Genomic DNA, 19695 nt, shown 5'->3' with positions numbered 1-19695 from the left:
GAGGCGCATGGTGATATGGGGTGCATTAGTTGGAAGATGCACTTGTCTGATAGAACACCCCAATGAAGGGAAGAAGACTAGTACTGAAAACCACCACAAACACACCTTTGGTAGGGCCATGGAAAACATGCCAAGGTTGACTCATACCTTGAAAACATGCCAAGGGTGACTCATACCTTGATAAACACTTACTAAAGTGTGGCTGGAGACGACAAAGTACTGCATGTGGGATCGCAAACGTATTGTCTCTCAAGAGTCCCGCAGTACTGAACGAGAATAAAAAGGGAGAATTCTGGTGGCTACTGTTGTCTGCGCATGCTACACGCGGTTGGAGGAGCGAAAGAGAGTAGAGAGGAGGAACAAGTGCCTGCTCACATACACAGAGAGCTTAACAGTCGCCATGGCCTCTCTCGAATATGCGCTCCTCTCTTCGCGATTTGCGTGTGGCTCCTCCTCCTCCTCATCTTCCTTCCTTGGCATTTCTTTTCCTCCTTCTTCAAACGTCAGCTCTGGAGCTCAGCATCGTCAGCAGCGGAAACATTCTTGTCGTCCCCATCATCAGCATTTGTGTCTCGCCTCAGTATCTCCAACTTCTGTCGTTTCGGAGCTTGCACACCAGCTCGTGCAGGTAACAATCAAACATTTCAACGCTTCAAGCTGTTGGATTGACTATACTTGTGACTAGAATGAGCCCGCCGTAAGCTTTTATGGTTGCTGATTGCCTAATTGTGCTGCTCTTAACTGCTACTTTGAAAGAGCCCATTTCTATACGAGGGGAATTACTGGTCCACGCCACATACTAGAAAGTTATGAGCTATCCATCATTGATCCAATATTAACTTTTGCGTCTGCTCTGGTATATGCAACCAAAAGACAACGTGTCTCACCCTACATGGTGCTTTCAATTCTTTCAGTATCTACTAAACATGGCATGGGACAGAGTTTGTTGCATGCGCCTGATGTGTTATAGAACAGCCATTCATAGATGGACAGAAACATGCTACCACAAGAATTTAAGTAGCTGGAGATAATGAATTGAAGTAAGTCCCATGGCTTACTGTGATGTCATGTACTGTGTATGGAAGTAAAACTGGCATCATAGCATTGCCTCTCTCTATAAGACACAACACATGGTTGTAGGAGAGCGTTTTGTGCGCTACAATATTCTAGATTTGACTCATGATGGAAATGCTTTGTCCCAGTTGTTGTGAGCATGTTTTGACTGTTGTCTGTGCATTGATGAAGCTTCACTCGAGTCTCGGCCTGGAGTTTCATCTCTAGAGTTATGACAGAAACTCAGTCAACAGTTTTTTGTATTGACGTATGCTCGTGTGTGTGTGTGTGTAGGAGCATATATTGGTACGGCACTGATGATGTTAGTGGGTATATTGTAGTATCTGCTCAGTATTGCCTTGTGGATGACCATGACGAGTCTCAGTATTCAAAGGTGTATAACTGGTGTCAGCATTCTGTTGTAAGAATCGTATCTCACATTCTCTGGAGATCGTGCTGCTAGGTTTCTGGTGAGACACCAAGCAGGTCTAAAGCTATCTGGATCTCTTCTCAATACAGAGCAAATGCTCTCTCGTACATGTTTAATTTATTGAATAATATCGAAGACCTATTACTTGCGTTGAAAGATAGTTGCTTCCAACCCCAAACCCCCCCTTCTCCACCCTCCGCTTCCCTCCCCCAAAGTAAAGAGGTTCACTGGCACTCTGGGCTGTTTAAAAAACACATTATCCCTATGAGTATCTGCAGGAACTTTTTTCTTACAGTTGGAGACATGGATATTAACTCTTCTTTACAAAAAGACGGATTTCCTCAGAAGTATACAGGCTGTCTCAATTCATTTCTACTTTTCATATTTTATTGTTTTAACAAAAAGATTCTACTATGTTTTCTTTGTATTCTTTCTCAAGCAATGGGACTCGGTGTGATTTATTGCTGATATACAAAATCTTGTTACAAAATATGGCAAAATGTAGGTTCCATCTTCAAGTTACATGCAACTATGAGCAGTATTCAATGCACAGGGGACCAAATAATGGTTGAAGCATAAGGTGCCACATGTCAAGTTGTTTCTCGGCAACATTCTTTGAGTTGATTCTCAATATCTCCATTTAGGATGTAGGATCATTCTCTATTTACACTAGTGCTGGCTTACAGGCATGAGAGCTGATCACATTTCGTGAAATCTCGTGTTTGTATTGCAAATGATCTGCCATTTATAACAATGGGCACTTATTTCGCTAGCATTTTCAGACCTGAACGTACCTGATGTCATTTAAAAAAGGCGGATTCATGTTTTGTGTATAAAGTTCACGGGTTTGCCTCAAGTTTCTATTGCTTTCTTTCATACATGCTGCTGGATAGTGCAAATTTAGACAGCTCTTGTAGTGAGGATACAGTATTTTTTTTCTTAAATAAAAATAAATTAACACCAAAAATATTATGTTTTTTGTGCAGGGGACAGAGAAAGCCCGTGTTGATCCTCGAAATGTGGTTTCTATCATTCTAGGTGGTGGAGCAGGAACTAGATTGTTCCCCCTCACAAAACGACGCGCAAAGCCAGCAGTATGACTGTTTTTATATTTGATTCTTAGGCTCTTTTGATTTGTTGCATGTTTATGTGTTAATCAAGTTTGGCTTGTTCTTACAGGTGCCCATCGGAGGTGCTTATCGACTGATTGACGTACCCATGAGCAATTGCATCAATTCCGGCATAAATAAAGTGTTCATTCTTACCCAATTCAACTCGCAATCACTCAATCGTCACCTTGCCCGCACTTATAATTTCGGAAACGGTGTCAACTTTGGTGATGGCTTTGTGGAGGTGTGTATGAGAGAGAGAGAGAGAGAGAGAGAGAGAGAGAGAGAGAGAGAGAGAGAGAGAGAGAGAGAGAGAGAGAGAGTTTTGACGTCGTAGGAAACTATCCCAAGAGACCTCAAAGATCTATCCGACGAGAGTTGAACTCAAGACTTGTTTATTCAAATGGCATAACCAATCTACCACACTTGGGTGATAGAAAGGCTAAACGATTCTCCTCTTTTTACACACACACACACACACACCTGAGAAAAAGAGAATTTTAGCGTCGTAGGAAACTATCCCAAGAGACCTCAAAGATCTATCTGACGCGAGTTGAACTCAAGATCTCTTTATTCAAGAGGGAAATGACATAACCAATCTACCACACTTGGGTGATAGAAAGGTTATATCATTTTTCTCTTTTTATTAACACACACACACACATGAGAAGAAGAGAATTTTATATATATATATATATATATATATAGAGAGAGAGAGAGAGAGAGAGAGAGAGAGAGAGAGAGAGAGAGAGAGAGAGAGAGAGAGAGAGAGAGAGAGAGAGAGAGAGAGAGATGAAATGTAATGAAATTCTATATTGACGTCTTCAGAAGACCAAAATGACCTATGAGACCACAAAGTTACAACATGGTGGAATCTAGTACAATGTCTGGGCACAAAAGATAAAAAGTGGGATGCTGAAAAAAAATATCAAAAATCCCTACCTACTAGATGGTAAGGGGGGGGGGTGGGTGAAGGAGTACGAGCGGAAGTGCGACGCGAGAGAGAGTGCGAGAAGAAGAGCACGACGATATGGTGAACTCGCTCTACTGTAATGTGTAGAGCATAGTGAGTTCTTATTAGGTTTTTACAAAAGAATATGTGTACATACCTGGCGGCCCGCCCACTTACCTGGGCGACCACATTGGGCTTTATACCCCAACAACCTCCCACTTAAAGTCCAATGTGGTACTTTAAGTGTGAGAGAAGCTACTATACAAGCAAATATACAAGAGATGTAGAGAAGTGATGTACTACCCTACACCTAACTGCTTGCGAAAATGCGCAAAGCTCTCTGAGGGAAGTCCTTTTGTAAGTAGATCAGCAGGATTTTCTGTGGTGTGAACTTTGACAAGCTGAAGTTGCTTATCCTCGAGCATTTCCCTGATGAAATGATACTTCACATCCACATGCTTTGTCTTTGAGTGATAAACTGGATTGCGAGCCAATTGTATAGCACTTTGACTATCACAATATAACACAGGCATCTCTTCTTTGATTCCCAAATCTGTTACTAGTCGATTAAGCCAAATTGATTCTTTGCATGCCTCTGATGCTGCAACATATTCAGCCTCTGTAGTAGACTGAGTAACACAATCTTGTAATCTAGAACGTCATGATACTGCTCCACCAGCCAATGTAAAGACATACCCTGGCGTAGACCTTCGGCTGTCTAAGTCACCTGCATAATCTGAGTCTGTAAAACCCTTTACACTTAGCTCCTGACTCCCATAGCATATATGCATACTCTTTGTAGCTTTCAGGTATCTCAATATTCCTTTCACTGCCTCCCAATGTTTCTTGCCTGGGTTTGACATGTATCGACTTACTACTCCCACTGCAAATGCAATGTCTGGGCGAGTAGCAATCATTGCATACATCAAACTACCCACTGCAGACGCATATGGAATCTTATTCATTTCAGCCTGTTCTTCCTCAGACACAGGACAATCTTGTTTGCTAAGTTTCACATATGGTGGCAATAAAACACTCAATGCCTTTCCCTTCTCCATATTGAAACGTTGCAAAACCTTGTCAATATACTCTGTTTGAGATAACCAAATCAACTTCTTTGATCTGTCTCTCTCAATGCGCATACCAAGTATATGACTTGCCTCACCCATGTCTTTCATGTCAAACGATTTTGCCATCTTTGACTTCAAAGCTGAAATTTCTTCCAAGTGCTTGCCAGCAATTAACATGTCATCCACATACAAAATAAGGATCAGCCAACTACCATCCTTAGCCTTCTTTGTATATAGACAGTGATCGAACTCACTACGTTTGTAGCCTTGAGAAAGCATAAACTTGTGGAATTTATGGTACCATGCCCTCGGTGATTGTTTTAAGCCCTAAAGACTTTTTAACAACTGGCATACCCAATCTTCCTTGCCTTTCTCAACAAACCCTTCTGGCTACTGCATGTAAATTTCCACATCTAAATCACCATGCAAGAACGCTGTCTTGACATCCATTTGGTGCAACACCAAATCTAATATGGCAACCAATGCAAGAAAGCATCTCAATGTAGTCATTTTGACCACCGGAGAGAAGACTTCATCAAAGTCAATGCCTTGTTCTTGCTTAAAGCCCTTGGCAACAAGCCTTGCTTTGTACTTTGGCTGACTATCATGAGCGGTGATCTTATACCTGTAAACCCATTTACAAGGTAGAGCCTTTTTGCCGCGTGGTAATTTAACTAGCTTCCATGTCTGGTTTTTATGCAGAGCTGTCATCTCTGACTGCATGGCCAATTGCCAATTCCCGGAGTCCTTCATTTGCACTGCTTCCTTGTAACATGAAGGCTCATTGCAATCAGTCAACATGACATAGTTCATAGATGAAACAAACCTATCAGGAGGTCGCGTGACACGTCCAGATCTACGCACAATAGGTGGCTCAGGCTCAGCCACAACCTGTGGTTCCAATCTATCCTGTCCTTGCTCCTCTTGAGCCTTGACATTTTGTCTTGCACGTGCAGGTCCATCTTCTTGGAAGACAACTCTTCTAATCTCCTCAACCCTCTCTGGTTTAGAATGATATTTGGATTCATTAAAGTGAACATCATTACTGCGGACAACCTTTCCGGATTCGGGATCCCAAAGTCTGTACCCCATCTCACGAGAATTACCATAGCCTAGAAAGATGCACTTTCTACTCTTTGGCTCAAGTTTGTTCCTAAATTCCTTTGGAACGTGAGTATATGCCTCACAGCCAAAGACTCTGAGATGCTTGTATGAGGGCATTTTGCCTGACCATACCATCTCTGGCACTGAATCCTTCTGCAAAACCTTGCTAGGAGATCTATTTACAAGATGAACAGCTGTTGATACAGCTTCAGCCCAAAACCCATTTGGCAGCTGTGCATTAGACAACATACTTCTGACCTTCTCTTGTATGGTCCTATTCATCCTCTCAGCAACACCATTTTGAGGAGGATTGTAAGGAGCAGTAAGTTCACGTTTTATACCTTTTGACTCACAAAAGTCCTGAAAGGCCTTTGAAACATACTCTCCACCATTGTCAGTGCGTAAGCATTTAAGCTTCTTGCCACTCTGATTCTCCACAAGTGTCACAAACGTTTTGAAAACACTAAACGCTTCATCCTTGTGCTTGAGAAAGTAAACCCATACTTTCCTCGAGTAATCATCTATAAATGTCATAAAGTAAGAAGCTCCCCCTAGAGATAGGTTAGGCATAGGTCCACACAAATCACTATGAACAAGTGCCAACTGTGTATCTCTTCTACTGCTTCTATGCTTATGTGGCTGCTGTGTTTGCTTACCATACAGACAATGTTCACAGAATTCAAAATCATTAAATGAAAAGCCAGGCAAATAACCAGAACGAGACAAGATTTCCATTCCCTTCTTGGACATATGTCCTAACCGGCTATGCCACAAAGAAACGTTCGGCTGCTCGGTTACATTTGATACATAAATCATGTAAAGTCCTTCAGACTTTACTCCATGTGCTACTGTCATAGAACCCTTGGATATCTTCCACATGTTCTGTCCAAAAATGGTGACGTAGCCAGCATCATCAAGTAAACCTGTGCTTATCAAGCTCTTTGTAATTGCGGGAACATGTCTCACATTCTTCAGCGTGAAAGAAGAGCCATTCTGAAACTTCAATTGAACATCTCCAACACCTAAGATCTCATATGTCTGCCCATTGCCTAGCCGAACATGATCTTTAGTGGTCACATAAGAAGTAAACCACTCCTTGTTTGGAGACACATGAAGTGATGCCCCTGAGTCTATAATCCAGTCACTCAGTGCATTTCCATCAGATGCTGTAAGAAGAGCTGAGTCCATTGTATTCTTCAAGAAGTAGATGTCTCCTGACACTAGACTGTCATTCTCTGCAACAGTGTTTGTCACATTTATTTCTTGAATCTTCACTGAGGACTTGTTCTTCTCACCATGGTCTTCAGCTTTCTCTTTGCCTTTTTCTGCTTTCCATTCTCTGCAGTCTCTTTTCATGTGACCCTTCTTGCCACAATGGTAGCATTCTATGTCACTCTTGCCTTTAGCACTACGGGACTTGCTACGAGACTGATTCCTCTTTCCACCTTTGTACTTTTCTTTGGTCCTTCCCCTGACAACTAAGGCTGTTCCTTTGCCTTTGTCCATTGTCTTTCTATTGGTTTCTTCAGTAAGCAGACTTCCTTCTACACCTGCTATGTTCAAACCATCTGGAGGTACAGAATTACTCAAAGCTGTGCGAAAAGTGTCCCAACTTTCCGGCAATGTGATCAACAGGAACATAGCTCTAACAGGTTCATCAAACTTGACACCTTGAGCTGACAACTGACTGTAGATTGTGTTGAATTCATTCAGATGATTGGACATAGGTGTCCCTTCTTTCATCTTCAAGTCAACAAGCTTCTTAAGCCAGTATACCTGTGAAGCTGCACTTTGCTTCTCATAAAGATCACTCAGCTTTAACCATGCTTGATAAGCCGACATCTCGTCTGCTACATTGAAGTAAACGCTTTCTGCCAAAGTCAGCATAATGGTAGAAAGTGCCAATTCATCCATTTCGCTCCATTCATCTTCGTCTATATCTTCTGGCTTTATCCCCTTAAGCTTTATAGGTTTTATCTGCTTCTTTTGTACCAACACGTGCCAAATCTGCTTCTTCCACAATGGGAAATTGGTTCCATCCAGCTTCTTGATATTGTAAAGAGCAGTGTCCTGTGATCCAGCCATAGCTACGCTTCACAGTAGTTTACTTTTCTGGGAAAAATTCGGCAGAGTTTCCCCTGTAAACTGACCTCTGAACCAATATCAACCTGTCAAATGAACCAAGAAAGCTTCAGATTCTGCAGAAATTTTGGCAGTCTCCTTTGTAAAATGGCTCTGGTGTACTCAAAAAACAGACCAAAAACAGCTCAAAAAACACTGTCTCTCTGACACTGTAAGCTGCGGGTAAACCTGTCCTGCACCTGTACTGTCTCTGACTGTCCTGTCACTGTCCTGTAAGCATAGATTGCGACAATGCCTCAACGGCAGTAAAGCAAAGATGCAATCCCAACTGTCTAACTCACAGTCAATACATCCTAGCTGCCTATCTAAGGGTGCTCGAGGGATCGCTCCAAGACCTGTATCACTGGAAGGATCTCAACATTCGAGAATCCCCCAGCTAAATAAAACCTCACTCTACCCTCAACAAAGGTTGCAGTAAATCTGACAGTACATAGACTTTCCACAAAGTCATACATCCACAAATTTCCCATTGTATGCTGTAATCGCTGCGGCGGTTGTTTGCTGCGTGACTCACAGCCAGCAAACCCTCAACAGACATACATAATCTCTGACAATACATCCCATGTGGAAGTACTTGCAATGTCAGGATGAAATCTGGAATATCAAGCAGCAAACACAAGCTACCTGATGAACTAGTGGATGTCGCCTACAGTCTGTGTGTAGATGCGCCCGTGTCGTATGTGACGCCTCCAAGAACTGTGAGCCGTCCTTCGATGTGTAGACAACCACAAATCAACACTCTGGGAGTGTCGATATCCTCAACACCTGCAGTCGTAGGCCGAAAACCCCAAATTTGCAGAGTCGGATCTGCACCCACTGAGACCACGTAGTCGAAAATGGCCTGCGCAGACCTTTGTCGAAGCCGAACGGTGGCCGAGATGACCTCAGAATGAAATTCTGACAACACCAAGACCTTCGGGCTCTCCCACGAGATTTGGGGCCGTGTCTTCGCCTGTCGAATTTCACTCCAATCTGAGCTGGTGACTCTAGCCTCCTGCAGTGCTGCCCCGAGCCTCGATCTGAGCTCTGATACCAGTTGAAGGAGTACGAGCGGAAGTGCGACGCGAGAGAGAGTGCGAGAAGAAGAGCACGACGATATGGTGAACTCGCTCTACTGTAATGTGTAGAGCATAGTGAGTTCTTATTTGGTTTTTACAAAAGAATATGTGTACATACCTGGCGGCCCGCCCACTTACCTGGGCGACCACATTGGGCTTTATACCCCAACAGGGGGGGGGAGGGGCGCTCATACAATATCTGATAAAGAGGCTGATACAAGGCTGAGATAGAAGTGATACAAGGGCAGATATAAGAGTGAGCATGATATATAATCCTCATCAGGATCACAGGAAGTCCATCATTGGTCGCTGGCGGATCTCATCAATCTCCTCCATGGTAGTAGTCTGACCGGGCCTCGTGCATATCGGGCCAGGGTGACCCGAATCCGTTGATGTAGTCTCCGTCGATGCTGTGTAGTCCTCCTCAGCCGTCGGTGCCTGGATCTCCCGAGGTCAGTCGCCCGGTCGATCAGCGTGCCTGTGGTGTGAGGAGAGTATGAGCTCTGCTGTGGTCGCTGCACCTTCGGCTGCACAACATCCGCTCTACAGAAGAAGTTTGTGACGCGTCTCTGAGACTGGCTAGCCTCTCCTCTCAATAAGCTCTCTCTGTCTCTTCGTAGCTCTAGCAAGAACAATCCCAGACATCTCTGGTCCTCATACCCACTCTTGAAAGCGGTCCAAAATATCTCATAATAAACTGGGCAATGGCATACATAGTGCAACTCTATCTAAGCCTTTGTATGACATAGGGAACAATTCCTGGTCTCTGTTGACACTCCAATATATTTGCCAGTCTCCACCCGAAGTTGGTGTGAAGATGTGCGTATCTGGCAATAGCACACCGTATCCTGTGAGATAAGTGGGTGTCCATGTATCTCGGCCTCACCACAAAACCATCCTCAGTGAGTTGGAGAAGATGCTCCCTATAGAAAGCCATCTTCGTGCCCAACTCTTGTGTCGGTTGAATCCAAGTCGTGGTATGCAGCTGAGTCATGTTGTGGCGAATGGGCCTGGTGATCTCGGACTGTGTAAGAGTTAGAGAGGGGGCATCCAATGAGTACTGGAAGGGGGGTTGTCTGTCCATGCTAAATCCATGTAGCTCAAACCATGATGTCATCTCTCCATACAAGCATGTCGTGTCTCCCTGCAAAGCTAACTGTTGAGAGGACTCGAGTGCTAAGCGGGCATATCTTTCTCTAGGAAGGTCCCACAAACGGTGTATAAAGGAGACTAATATGGTAACGCCTCAACCGCTATGGGGGGGCAGCTAGCTCTGCTCGAATAATGTCATGTGGTATTGAAGCCTTGGCTCTAATAAGCTATGCAATCATAGAGACCAGAGGCTTCTCCATACCTCCCCATCGAGTGCGACCTTTCCTCCCGTGGTGGTCCACGGAAGGCTCCCATATCTGAACTTCGTATAACAATGTAGAAGCCACTAGAGTGTCAAAAAGCCAGAGCTTCGTCCGAGGCTCCTGAAACTAGATCTGTGAACACATCCTCTAATCCACCCAATGCTTCATAGGCTCTGGTCAATCTAGTCTCTGCTGCTCTCCTTAATGAAAATATAGGCCCAACAAAGATCACCCCGAGGTAAGTGTAAGCATTTGTATACTCCACTGTCTCATGACCGTATGTGAATGCCGGTGCTGATCTCTTAATCCACAATGGGGTGGTGTTAAACACCATAACCTTGGTTTTGCCAAGGTTGATAGACAAACCACTATCATGAGCAAACCTATGCAATGCATGCAAATGACGCTGCATCCCCTTTGGAGAGTCAGATCGAGAGTAGAAAAACCTCTCTTGAACCCTGCTTGCCCTGCGGCTCGTACACCCTCCCGCTCTGTCCATCTACTCAATTGCTGCTCCAGTATAAATGCGTACAACCGTGCCAATGTGTGTCTAATCATGATAGTGTGGTAGTTGCTGTCACAAGACAGGCACTACGTGCCAATAGAAAAGAACAGATTGAATAGACTTTTAGCACTTCAATAACAACTGAACTGAAAGAGAGAGACGACACGCGACACAGAGTGGCAGAATTCCACCCTAGAGAGTATTGGCCCCAAACCTTGGCGCCCCTTCCGGTATTTCTTTATATTGCATTAACACAGTACAAGCCGGTACTCGAGACTTTGCACCTTCGCCAGGAAGCATGCCAGAGAACGAGCCCTAACCTCATATATAAAGGCCCTTGGCCTGAAAAGCAGTTTACAGTGAAAAGCCTTCAAACTCAAAAGCATCTGGTCCAAAAGCAAAGCCAAAAAGCTGCCAGCGTAATTTACGGAAATCCGTACAGCTTGCCACGGCATCAGCCAACGCAAAACGCGGAAATCCGTACAACCTGCCACGTCATCATGCCAGCGCAATTTTTGGCTGCCACGTCATCAGTTTTTGCGTGTGTCCAGATCCTGTTTTATTTTCTTCCTTTATGTCACTTGGGGCCCCATCGAACGGGGTCCCCATAAGTTGGTAGGACTTCTTCTGTAACTTCTTCTTCTTAGGGTCTAGGCCCCTCGGCTAGCATCTGCAAGTTGGCTCCATTCTTTAGGCTTTGACGCGTCAGCAGTTTGTTACAGTTGCCATGCTCCTACGGCTCGTACACTCTCCTGCTCTGCCTATCTACTCAACTGCTGCTCAAGTATAAATGCGTACAACCGTGCCAGTGTGTGTCTAATCATGATAGTGCGGTAGTTGCCATGCTCCATAGAGTCTCCTGACTTGAAGATAGGCACAATAGTGGATAAGCTCCAAGTATCAAGCAAGCCCTCACACATGGTACGGTTAAACATCATAGCTATAAGATTTGAAAGCAAATCCCTCACATGTATCAAATGCTCTGCTACCAAACCATCATGATCATATGCTCTCTCGGTCCTCATCCTCACAATGGCCTTCTTCACCATCTCAGCGGTGAAAAAAGCACATTTGTGTGGGCATGAATTAGGGGGGTTGGGAAGAGCTGGCTGTCAAGGCACTATGTAACATTTTGGTGGACAGCGGATGCTCTAATAATTTCGTCAGCACTCAGATAGTTCAAGAGCTTGGCTTACCAACTCAGAAGACATCTCACTTATATGATGTGGAATTAGCAGATGGATCAATTTTAACTTGTGATGAGATAGTTCGGCAGTTGCAATTTGATATTCAAAATTATGCAAATCAACTGGATTTCAAGGTCATGCCTTTATCTTATGATGACATGATTCTTGGCCAGCATTGGTTATTCCAATATGATCCAGCAATTAGCTTTCGAGGACTATCAACTTGTTCAAAGATGGACGAGAACTGATTTTACACGGGCTTTATCATGCGGAACGAGTGATTCAAGCCTCACGGGTACTAGTCAAACAACATGATACAGAGGATTATGATGCAAATATGATAACGATGCAGATGCAAAAATTTTAATTGATGAATTTTTGAATTCATTAACTTTTCCCGAATCAATTGCTGAAGACAAAGATGATTTCAAACAAGAAGTTTTTCCAAGTGATACTTCGTTACCAAACAGAGATAAGGACATAGTTGCAGATTTCGAGTCTATTCTTTGTTGGATGATGATATGCCAATTGCAAGTCATGAAGTGACAGTTTCTGAAGATGATTTTGAAGAATTTTGGGATTCATTATTGGACGATGATCACACTCTCAATCCAAAATTCTCTCCAATGATTACTAAAGTTGAAGTTACCCCATCTGAAGAGTACCTTGAGAAGATTTTCTCTTCCCCAAATACTTCGCAATTACTGGAAGATTTTGAACCAGAAATCTTACATCGCATGAAGAATTTTGAAGATCAATCTCTTGTTGTAGGTTGACGCATGAAGAATTTTGAAGATCAATCTCTTGTTGTAGGTTGACGCAATCAATCTCTTGTTGTAGTCAACCTGATTAAGCAAGATTCTTCTAAAAAAATGCAACGACATGGGATTCAGCAGTCAAAGCAAAAAGGTTTCGCTAGAAGCAAAGGTTCAAAACAAAGGTTTCCAATAACTCAAAGATTGAAGATTTTCGAAGATTCAATGCTTTTCCAAAGTTCTATCAACATCAGAAGTCATTTCTTTGACACAGGCTCTCATTTTAAATGGGAGGGAATGTCACGATTGTGACTATGTTAACAGTATTACATCTACTCCTAGTTACAGATATGCGAAGTGCCATGCCAAGGAGAACCCCTACGCTTGGATGGTCACACTCCTTCGCCCAAAAGATGTCTCTTTGCCAAAAGCCACTTTCCTTTAATGACAGGTCACACCCCTTCGCTCTACGGTTGCGACTCTTCGCCCAATGGTTGCAGCTCTTCGCCGAAAGAATGTGTCTTTACGTCTAAAGTCGTGCCTCTTCACCAAGAGACATATCTTTTCATTTGTGTCTCTTCGTCTCCTATATAAGGAGCCCTTGTATCACACATTCAAGCAATCAACACAGAGTCTTCTGAGTCTTGTTTCTGAGTACAATTCAAGTTTCTTAAGTCTTAATCATGAGTTTAAGTAATCAATGAAGGATTAGCAACTGGAATCCTTACATAGAGGGTCCCCAAATCTGAACCCCATAGAGCATAGCTGAAGCTACTAAGGTATCATAGAGCCAAAGTTTTGTTCGAGGTTCTTGGAATTGAACTTGTGAACACGTCCTCTCCAATCCTCCCAAGGCTGCATACGCTCGGATCAATCTAAACACCGAGGCTGATCTGCTACTAGAGCTGGGCTGAGATGAGCAAAACGCTGCCGTTGTTGAAAACGGTAGGTGGTGCAAAATGCTAGGCTGATCTTTGCAACCTTCTAGCGCTAGGAAAAATTTGAGATAAAACGCTGGCAGATGGGCTTCCTTTATAGGCAAGGGTATAAGGGCTTATATATTTGCTAAGGGCTAGTAGGGGCAAACTGTCCACCAACCCAACAAATTAATCCATGAAATGATTTAATTCATAAGTTTTTATCAGGGCCAAGTTTCAGGTGAAACTGTCCCACATTTGCCGATCTGGGAATCCGATTGACGTGGGGAAGGGCTTGTTGGATTGCTCTAGCCTAAAACTGTTAAAGTTTAGGCATCTCAACTGAACTGCTCAATGTGATCCCATTATTTAGTTTGGCTTCTAAGTATTTATTTTACTTATTTGTCAAGTCTTGGGTAGGACAATTTACTAGGATTGCTATATAAGCAACCCCTTGCCTCCATTGTACACACCATTCAGTTATTCATTGCCAAGGTTGATTGGTTCAGGAGACTCTCTCTCTCTCTCTCTCTCTCTCTCTCTCTCTCTCTCTCTCTCTCTCTCTCTCTCTCTCTCTCTCTCTCTCGTGCTCACTCCCCTTGGTATCTACGCTTCCGTATCGTCGACTTTGACATGGTATCAGAGCTGTGTGCTCCTTGAAGGCCTTGGCGTGGAGGAGCAAAGAGAAGAAGAAGCGGTCTCTTCCCTTGTTGTTGCCGGCACCATCCCCCCCCCCCCCCCTTCTCTCGTTGTAGCCTGCAGCAGCAGCTGGTGGAGTTGAAGCGGCTTGGATCTTTTTCGACTTGGTTTGTACGACCATTTTTTGGAGTGCGAGAAGGTACCCGATTACCAGATCTTGCAACTTCAATATGTCCCTACCTTGCTTGAGTGCATGCGACGACAACATTGACCAAAACCAACCGAAAGCTATGGATAGCATATTGTCAACCATCCATTTAGCGGCCTATGCACTGGCACAGTTCTCAAGGAACCCGACAAATTGTTTGGCTCAAGTTTGTGAAGTCAAAAGAAAATGGCAGAGTTTGCTAGAGAACATTGGCAAAGGTCAGTTGGACATGGATGAAACTACCAGTACTCAGTTAGCTGCCTCGGTACCTAGGAGGTACGACCACAGTCATGATTGTGATTCGACGCTTTGTTTGTCTCGAGAGTTTGAAGCCAAAGGCAAAAGTAGGGATTCACAAATAGACAACGACAAGGCAAGCTCGACAGAGATTACGGTAATAAAGATTTGGCAGAGGAGATCGACATGGCACACGTGGCGGTGGCCACAGTGGCCTCGATGTCAGATTTCTAGTCAAATGACAGGTGCCACCACTAGCTTCAGCCAAAGAGAGGCTTGTGAGTGGTTGTCACAAGATGGGCACCACATGCCAATAGAAAAGAACATACTAAACAGACTTTTAGCACTTCAATAACAACTGAACTGAGAGAAGAAGAAGAAGAGAGTTTTAATGAGAGAGACGACACGCGACACGGAGTGGCGGAATTCCATCCCAGAGAGTATTGGCCCCAAACCTTGGCACCCCGTTCGTTATTTCTTTATATTGCATCAATACAGTACAAGCTGGTACTCAGACTCTGCACCTTCGCCAGGAAGCATGCCAGAGAATGAGCCCTAACCTCATATTTAAAGGCCCTTGGCCTGAAAAAGCAGTTTACATGAAAAGCCTTCAAACTCAAAAGCTTATGGTCCCAAAGCAATGCCAAAAGCTGCAAGCATAATTTGCGGAAATCCGTACAGCCTGCCATGTCATCAGCTAGTGCAAAACGCGGAAATCCGTACAGCCTGCCACATCATCATGTCAACGCAATTTTTGAAAATCTACCACGTCATCAGTTTGTGTGTGTGCGTGTGCAGGTCCTGCTTTATTTTAATCCTTTGTTACTTGGGGCCCCATCTAACGGGGTCCCCATAAGTTGGTAGGACTTCTTCTTCTGTTACTCGTTCTTCTTAGGGTTTAGGCCCCTTGGCCGACATCTACAAGTTGGCTCCATTTTTTAGGCTTTGACACGTCAGCAGTTTGTTACAGTGGCAGAGAGGGGCAAACACTCCTCACTATAATTAATTTGGACCCTTGTGTTGGAGTTCAAGTTATAGGTCGGAGTTCAATGCACATGCATCTGGCAGGGAACCAATCAGACGTTTAAAGACTATGGATGGGCTAGCCAATTCATTGTTGTTGGTCAGATTATGGATAGGATGTGTTCCAACAATTCATCATCTTGGAGTTTTATATTTTGGACGTGATGTGTTCATAGTTCACGAATGGGGATTATTGGACGTACTGTGGTCTACTGTTCAAAATTTCTACGAAGGCAATCGATGGTCAAGATGGCATTACTTTCAGGTACAAAGTTGAGGAGAGCAACACCGAGGTGTATCCAGTTGGTGGCCACTACTGGGGTGTCCATGGTAGCTTCTTCATCGACTTGGTCTCACTATTGATGTCCACTATGAGCTGCAAAGAGGGTGTTAAAGCTTAGGCATCTCAAGTGAACTGCCCAATGTTATCCCATGTGGCTTGACACGTCAGCAATTTGTGACACTGGACGTCGATGAAGTATAACAGACTTGGACACTCCAAGTCAAGAACCACCACAGCACCAAATAACCACCTCAAAACAATTCACAAATCACAATAGATTTGCACTGGCCCGGCGGAGTTCCGTGCCTAGAGATATTGGCCCCAAAGACTGGCGCCCCTTTCGGTATTTCTTTATGTATTAAATCAATGTCAAAGTACAAAGAGCGGTTAGGGTTTCACTCTCAGACTCTGCGTCCAGATGCTCTACACAGTGAGCCCTAAACCGTTTACTTAAAGGTTACAAGAGATGCCCAAAAGCAAAGCCCCAAAAGCTTTCAAAAACAAAAGCAGAACCTCTCTCTCTCTCTCTCTCTCTCTCTCTCTCTCAAGAGAGTAAAAATAAAGCATATCCATTCTCTCTCTCACCTCAAATTTGCGTAGCCAAAAAAGCTGCAGTTTTGCGTCGCTTGCTGCTTTTTTTCAGCTCCAAAAAATCCGAAAGTGTCCGTACTGGCATTTGCCGCCTGCTTTTAGGGTTTCCAGCCACTTTAGGGTTTCAGCTAGCAGTTAGGGTCCAGAAATTAGGGTTTGTGGCAGAAATCAGGGTTTGCAGGAATTTTAGGGTTTCTGCTGTCGGTAGCCACGTCATCACTATGTGACATACCCCCCTCTTGAAAGCATTGTAATGAACCGCGATTACACCAATCGACAGTCACATCACACGACATCACAGGACATCACATGACATTCAACATTCATTCGGATCTTAGACGATGATTTATCGGCAATGTAGCTAACAATCGCATCTAGGTCCAATCGGGACCTCATCGATGTCCGATTGACTAACCCCTATTGCAACCATGTCTATTCGAGATCAATCAGACCAAAATACTACAGTCATTTCGTCTATTAGTTCCTGCACTTCAAAAAAAGTCAAGAACAAATAAGTATCATAATCAGGAATTCCATTTCATTAAAGTCATACAGCAGAATACTGTCAGCTTTTAGTATCCCCGAGGCTCAAAGGGACATCAGTGACTCTAGTATCTAAATCAAGGCATCTGTTGACAAAGGAGTGGAGTAACTCCCCTCTTGTGCATCCCACTGCACCAGATCTTCGGCCAAGCTGAATTTCCGGGTTCCGTTTGGAGTAGACTATGCTAAACCAAAGCATCGAGGTAAAGTTTCACAATCCAAGGAGTATCTGCTAGGTCCTCCTCTTCCATCCACTTCGCATCAAATGCAGGAAAGTTCTTGAACTTAACCACGAACCGCCTTCGGACTTTACCTTTCTTCGTATCCCTATGTGCCAAAATCTGTTCAGGAACAAGGGTATACTTGCTTTCTTCCACTTCGGGTTGCTCATCAGGCTCCCCATCATCAGGCACATCACCCTTAAAAGGTTTCAAGAGACCCACATGGAATGCATTGTGAATCCTCCAAGTATCTGGCAGTTTCAATCGGAAGGAGACATCATTTATCTTTTCAGTGTTCTGGAAAGGTCCTTAGTATCGCATACTAAGCTTTGGAAAAAGCCTCTCCTTTCCCTTTTTCTTTCTTAGGCGTGCCTTCTCAAAACGTAAGAGCACCCAATCATCCTCCTTCAATTTCAAATCGCGACGATGGCGATCCATTGCCTTTTTCTGTCGTTCTTGAGACTTCTGCAAAGTCTCGCGAACCTTGGCAAAAGCCGTATCCAAATCTCGCGAATATTCGTCCACTTCAAATATCTAATCTTTCGTGCTCATGAAGGATGAAACCTTCGCAACACTTTCAACAATCTCAAATGGCGTCTTCCCCGTCGAAGAGTGTATCTTGTTATTGTAGGCAAATTCCACCGAAGGTAAGTTCTTTTCCCATTGAGTCTTCTGATTCGAGATACAAGACTTCAATAAATCTAAAACCATTGAATTGGCAATCTCAGATTGCTCGTCAGTCTGCAAGTGGAACAATGACGAGAACTGCAAGCGCGTGCCAATGTTCTCCCAAATTGCCTTCCAAAACAAACTCATAAATTTGGGGTCTCTCTTGGAGACAATCGTCTGAGACGTACCATCTAATCGGAAAATCATCGTGATCATTCTGTGTTCTCGGGAGATCAAAAATGAAATTTATTGCAATACTTTCCCAGGGGTGGGTGGGTATGGGTAAAGGCTATAACAATCCCTGTGCCTTATGCCTGTCAAACTTGACCTTCTGGCATACTAAGCAACTGTGCACAAACTCTTCCACATCCTTTTTGAATCTCGGCCAAAAGAAGTATCTCTCTATCCCCTTCATGGTGGTAGCAATGCCGCGGTGACCGTAAAAGGTGGACAGTGGCATTCAGTCATAACCTTTTCCCTCAATGGATGCACAACATGGTTTTTCTCATCAAGTAGCCTTCTCGAATGGAGTATCCTGCTACTGTCTACCCATCTTGTATCCGTGTGAAAATATCTGCAAAATCTGTATCTATGGCATACTGATCGACCATATCCTCGAATCCCCAATGATGTATCGCGGAAATAGCCAGAACCAAAGGCTTCCGAGACAAAGCATCCGCCACCACATTCTTCTGTCCATGCACATGGACAATCTAGAAGTGAAACTGTGACAAGATGTTCGCCCACCGCATCAACTTTTTTGAAAGCTGCTTCTGTGACAAGAAGTAGCACAAACTCTGATGGTCTGTAAAGACTGTAAAATCCGCTCTGAGTAGGTAATGCCGCCACTGAGTAAGAGCATGGATAACCGCCAAAAGCTCTTTGTCATATATCTGTGTTGTCATCTCCGGCCTAGAGAACAATCGGCTCTCATAAGCAATGACATGGCCTTCTTGCATTAAGACCGCACCCAGACTACGACCACAAGCATCACAATATACTTCAAATGACTTCTGCAAGTCCAGCAAAGTCAAATCTGGTCCTGTAGTCAATTTCTTGTTCAATGTCTGAAAGGCAGTCACCTCTGTGGATCCCCACGAGAAAGGGACTCCTTTCTGTATAAAGATATGCAAAGGGGAAGCAACCTCTCCAAACTTTCGTATGAACCGCCTGTAGTACGAACACATTCTTCAAATCGGGCCAATCACGTATAGTCTCTATCTTGGCCGAATCCACTTGCACTCCTGCTGCTGAGACAAAGTGTCCCAAAAAGTTTCTGAAGCAGATGATCTCTGTGTTTTGCCTCATTCTTGGAGAAAACAATGATGTCGTCAAAGAAAGTGCCAACAAATAGCCTGCACTCTCGAAAAATCCTGTCCATCATTCGGTTAAACGTCGCAGGAGCATTGGTTAAGCCAAAAGGCATCACCAAAAACTCCAATAGCCCAAAAGTAGTCCGAAAGGCTGTTTTGTAGACGTCTCCCGGCGCGATTCGGATCTGATGATATCCACTCTTCAGGTCAATCCTGCTAAAGTACGAGGATCCCTGTAACCTGTCGAGTATACCATCGATCCTAGGAATCGGAAATCCGTTCTTGATGGTGATTTTGTTGAGAGCTCTATAATCGATGCACATTCTCCAAG

At 43.9% G+C, this 19695-nt stretch overlaps 1 protein-coding gene across 1 annotated transcript in view; it reads left to right on the top strand.

Annotated features, from left to right (window-relative positions):
• The first annotated feature begins 211 nt into the window (after positions 1-211).
• The window catches only part of LOC147423198 (glucose-1-phosphate adenylyltransferase large subunit 3, chloroplastic/amyloplastic-like), a 50359-nt gene continuing 30875 nt past the window's right edge, over positions 212-19695 (top strand). The window contains exons 1-3 of the mRNA XM_086502011.1: positions 212-628; positions 2470-2577; positions 2663-2836. Coding sequence (XP_086358137.1) covers positions 401-628; positions 2470-2577; positions 2663-2836 — 510 coding nt within the window. The 5' untranslated portion in view covers positions 212-400. The remainder of the gene's footprint in view (positions 629-2469; positions 2578-2662; positions 2837-19695) is intronic.

Source organism: Adiantum capillus-veneris, chromosome 26, assembly GCF_014529385.1.
Source record: "Adiantum capillus-veneris isolate H3 chromosome 26, ASM1452938v2, whole genome shotgun sequence".
Taxonomy (NCBI): domain Eukaryota; kingdom Viridiplantae; phylum Streptophyta; class Polypodiopsida; order Polypodiales; family Pteridaceae; genus Adiantum; species Adiantum capillus-veneris.
This window is presented reverse-complemented; position numbering and strand designations above follow the sequence as displayed.